Source organism: Electrona antarctica (genome assembly GCF_951216825.1).
Source record: "Electrona antarctica genome assembly, contig: scaffold_25, whole genome shotgun sequence".
NCBI classification, from domain to species: Eukaryota; Metazoa; Chordata; class Actinopteri; order Myctophiformes; family Myctophidae; genus Electrona; species Electrona antarctica.
In genome coordinates, this window is record NW_027637034.1 from 10,162,860 (window position 1) to 10,167,675 (window position 4,816).

General features: G+C 42.5%; 1 protein-coding gene across 1 annotated transcript; it reads right to left on the reverse strand.

Annotated features, from left to right (window-relative positions):
• Positions 1 to 1,084: 1,084 nt before the first annotated feature.
• Positions 1,085 to 4,561, reverse strand: LOC306919440 (uncharacterized protein). Its single transcript, XM_079532221.1, has 2 exons — positions 4,444 to 4,561; positions 1,085 to 2,490 (listed from the first exon to the last, which is right to left on the reverse strand). The coding sequence occupies exons 1-2, from the start codon at positions 4,496 to 4,498 to the stop codon at positions 1,730 to 1,732; spliced, it is 816 nt and encodes a 271-aa protein (XP_079388347.1). The 5' UTR covers positions 4,499 to 4,561; the 3' UTR covers positions 1,085 to 1,729.
• Positions 4,562 to 4,816: the final 255 nt, after the last annotated feature.

The window sequence follows — 4,816 nt, forward strand, 5'->3', positions numbered from 1 at the left end:
GCGTCGCAACGCAACGCAATGCGACGCCTTTTGAGCTTGTACATCGGCTACTTTTGCTAAGACAGTAATATGCAATGTGGCCATTTGGAGTGAGTGTGGAAATATAGTGGCCCTCTGCTCTGCATCGTCAAAGTTGCCCACCCCTGATCTGTGGTGTACAAATGATAGACTTTGAGTAATAGTTAGGAGTTAGGACCTAAAGTGAATGTAATGTGTGTGTGTGTGTGTGTGTGTGTGTGTGTGTGTGTGTGTGTGTGTGTGTGTGTGTGTGTGTGTGTGTGTGTGCTATTACTGTTGATCTAAAGTAAAGTAAAACATAAAATGAAAAAAGAGTGAGAAATGGGAAAATAATTGTAGTGTTGACAAAAACACTTACTATGGGCAGAGCTAAACAGTTCAATGCCTTGTTACAGAAGAGTTTATGGATCATTTAGTATTGTTGTTTACACAGTCTCTGGTTTATGTTGAAAGTGTACTCTTAGTTTCTCAAAGGAAGGAAGTAAGTTGTAATGTAGTAGTCCAGACAACATAAATTAACATACTTTTCAGATGGTCAACATTTTTGTATTAAAAATGTTTTTTTAGTGGTCTCATACAATATTCTAATATTTTGAGATTTGATTTTCATGAGCTGTATGCCAGAATCATCAAGATTAAAACAAAAAAAAGGCTTAAATATTTCACTTTATGCGCAATGAATCTAGAATTTATGAAAGTTTCACTTTTTGACTTATATTGTGGAAGAAAATTTACTTTTCCACAATATTCTTTTTTGAGATGCACCTGCATATGGCAACTATCTTATATTACGTCTAATACCTTTTCATTTACTTAGTTGCTACTCACGAGGAAGAGTATGAAGATGGGAAAACTCATGGAAGAGACAGGAGTGTAGTTGAGTTGAATGACAATATCGGCAAAGTAAAGGTAAACCCATTTTCAGTTAATTTATTTTACAACACAGCCTCCCATTATGACCCAGGCCAGACCAAAGTGTGAGTGAGTAGAATGTCAACTACAGAGATTCAAAGTAGTCGGTAACACCCCTCCCCCCACAGGTGATGCTGCAGCAGACTGGGTAAATAGTTCGCCACACTAATGAAAGTGCTAGCCGATAAGCAAGAAGATACAGAGCACTTCATTGAGGAGGAAAAACACGTTGCACTTTCTGAAGCAGAAGCTTGAGTAGCTGAACTTCAGGAGAGGGCCCAGAAACGGCTGGCCTGCATCACCTTTCTGCCACTCAGCTTATATAGGTTTCCATTTTTGAGAAAACAGCCCCATCGACAAGCTTAGTTCATAGATTTCATGTAAAGGAGGGGGGGATGCATAAAGTATAGTGCTAACCATTTCACAAGTATTGAGGGTCCAAGTGGTTAAATGAAGGTTTTAAGATGGGATTTACTAAACCTTGAATAATATTCAAATGTTACAGCTTGAACCCACATTTGGTAAATTGTCTCAAGGGAGGACACAATGATACGTTTAAACACTTTTAATTGAAGTCAATACACATGATTATTGCCGAACATCCTGATAAAGTGATGAAGTCAGATGTTGTCCGGCCGCTCATCATGATTTCATTCACTTCTCAAAGTCTTCTGCCGTCGGTGTAACTCTGGTTGAAGTAACTGCATTCTCAGGTCGTTCATCATGGTCGTGTTGGACCCAGCATTCAGGTCAGGTGTCCTTCTGGGCCTTCTTGGCCGCCGCCTTCTTGGCCCCCGTCTTAGCCACCGACCACTTGATGGCTTGAAGGTGCCTTCTCGGCCTTGACCTTGGGCAAGCCCTTCTTGGGCTTGACCGCCTTCTTGGGCTTGGCCGCCGCCTTCCTAGTCTTGGCCTTACTCGTCTTTAATGCTGGCAAGTCATTCATTGTTCTTCCATCAGTGTTATTCTGGTTAAAGTAACTGCTCACGTCATTCATCATAGTCGTGGGCTCAGCACTCATGACGTTAGCCATAGTGACGTTGGGCTCAGCACTCATGTTGACCATAGTGACGTTGGGCTCAGCACTCATGACGTTAGTCATAGTGACGTTGGGCTCAGCACCCATGACGTTAGCCATAGTGACGTTGGGCTCAGCACTCATGTTGACCATAGTGACGTTGGGCTCAGCACTCATGACGTTAGTCATAGTGACGTTGGGCTCAGCACCCATGACGTTAGCCATAGTGACGTTGGGCTCAGCACTCATGCCGTTGGCCATAGTGACGTTGGGCTCAGCACTCATGACATTAGCCATAGTGACGTTGGGCTCAGCACTCATGACGTTAGCCATAGTGACGTTGGGCTCAGCACTCATGTCGTTGGCCATAGTGATGTTGGGCTCAGCACTCATGACGTTAGCCATAGTGACATTGGGCTCAGCACTCATGTCGTTGGCCATAGTGACGTTGGGCTCAGCACTCATGTCGTTGGCCATAGTGACGTTGGGCTCAGCACTCATGACGTTAGCCATAGTGATGTTCGGCGGAATCATGTATAATCCTGTTGGCACAAGACATGGAGTTTTTAAATACAGTTTAATGACTTAAAAAAAGTCTTCACAGAGGAATAGACAGATTAAGTTAGAGCCATCCAATATGTTGATATCTCTGAGCCAAAGCTTGTAAACTAGAGAACCACCAAGACTACCATCAAACTGAGGCAGTGGGGATGATTAGCTTCAATGCCCATTTAAGTGCCAAGTATAGACTCGTCGCAGTCCCGCCCCCTTCGAGGGCACCGGTCCGGGAGATAATTTCCCATTCATTTTTCCATAGAAGTTTCATAAAGTATTTATTTTAAAACATTTAACCCTCGGACAAAGCCAACTTGGCTGGTGATAACTCATGACAAACAAGGGCAGGGTGTTTGTTTTTCCGTTCAATTATTTGTCCGGCCCAAAAAACAAAAAGTGTTTGTCGTCATGAGTTGTCACCTGCAGAGTTGGCTTTGTCCGAGACTTTAAAACAAATACTTTTTGAAACGTCTCTGGGAAGTTCTTTTCTGGTGCCCTGGTCGTTCTGAAAGGGGGCAGGACTGCAATGATCAGCAGTGGTTCCCTATGGAGACATTAAAGAGTCTAGGGAACCACAAATAAGTCTCCATGGGGTGAGTAATCAATAGACAAAAAAAGATATTTGGGGGTAAACTATCCCTCCAACAGGTCTTACTAATTAAAGCAGCACCATGTTTTAAATGAATAAATGTTTGTCCAATCTGTATGTTAACAGTGTAACTTAATTGGGGCGGTTGTGGTTCAGTCTAGATCTGACAATTTATCCCCTGAGCAAGTAGCCGCATTTTGCAACACTAGATTTTTTAATTATAGGATGAATCTATGAGCAAGTAGCCACAATTTGCAACACTAGATTTTATTAATTATAGGATGAATCTAGAGTTCCAATACCCTCCATTGACATCCCATTGATCCAAATTGCATTTCCGATCTGCTTGTATTAAACAATGTTAAACTCTCCAACACTGCAGCTGTAGGGGAAACTTGAATCCTCTTTCAAACTGCAAAGAGTTTGTTTCCACCGTAGACATGTTATGAGCTAAGTGTTGGGAGTTTGGAAGCACTTGTTTGTATTAACAGGGTGTGCTGCTACCTCCTGCATTATGTGGAAATTTGAAACAGGTGGTACGCAGGGCCGTTCAGTGCCTCAAAACCCCCAAAATAATCACCTGCACATAATTTATTGACAGAAGGTAGCTGATAACATGTCTACGGTGGATGTTTACGAAATAAACACTTTGTGGCAGCGGTGGCCGAACGGATTGCGGAGCGGTCTTGATACCGGAAGGTCGCCAGTTCGAATCAGCGGTCCGACACGTTAAAATTACCACCGCTGAAGTGCCCTTGAACAAGGCATTAAACCACTACGATGAAATGTTCTATGAGCAGGGCCTGGCTAGAAACAAGTTCTTGAGCTTAGCCCAGATACCCTGGGTAAATATAGTTTATTTCATTTAATTTAATTTGCAGTTTGAAAGAGGATAATTCAGGCTTTCCCTACAGCTGCAACTTTGTTTCATACAAGCAGATCGGAAATGCAATTTAGATCAATGGGATGTCAATGGAGGGTATTGCAACTCCATTATTAAAAAAAAAAAATTAGTGTTGCCAATTGCGGCTACTAAGCAAGCAACAGGAATGGTTCAAATCTGGGGTACAAGAGGAAAGTGCAGCATAATGGACAACTTTGGCCAGACATGTGAAGGAAGCAAGGAAGAGAAGCAATTTCATTATGGCTGCTTTGCGTAAAGCCCATTCAGAAATGCTACAATTGACAAAGTCATCCCGAGTCATCATAGACTGGAAAAGCTTAAAATTAATTATCTGGAGCTGTATATTGACGTGGCATCAGGAATGCTCAACCCAAACTATGAGGACAGAATTATTAAAACAAGTTAGTATTAAAAATGCACATTGTAAACAAACCAAAAAGCTTTTACCTGGGGCAAAGAAAGAAGGATTGAGAAGAAGAACAAGATTAAAATAGCTTAACATTGCTGCCCCTTTCTGAGGAAGAAGTGAGTGTCTGACTGGCCCTCAGCAGAGGTTTTGAGGCTTGCTGCTGGTCCCACAGCTGTTCATGGTCAGCATTAATGAGTGGAAGATTTGCTCACCTCACGACTGTCTGTCATTGGACGGGAAAGTTTGGACAATAGAGACACACAGGGACTACAAATTCCACGCCCCCAAATGAGACAGTGTTCCCACTTCTGGTCCGTTTCAACTGTGTACTGCAGCTTCCAATGCAATCCCTATGAGAGGCATCATAAAATACCCTAATTTCACTGGTTCATTACTGAGGCTGTAGCGATT

What these genes read in the sequence shown, in the direction of transcription:
- LOC306919440 (XM_079532221.1), bottom strand. Translation starts at nt 4,498, where the DNA reads ATGTTAAGCTATTTTAATCTTGTTCTTCTTCTCAATCCTTCTTTCTTT. An exon ending in TCCTTCTTTCTTTGCCCCAG is followed by an intron (nt 2,491 to 4,443) that starts GTAAAAGCTTTT and finishes TTGTGCCAACAG; the next exon opens with GATTATACATGATTCCGCCG.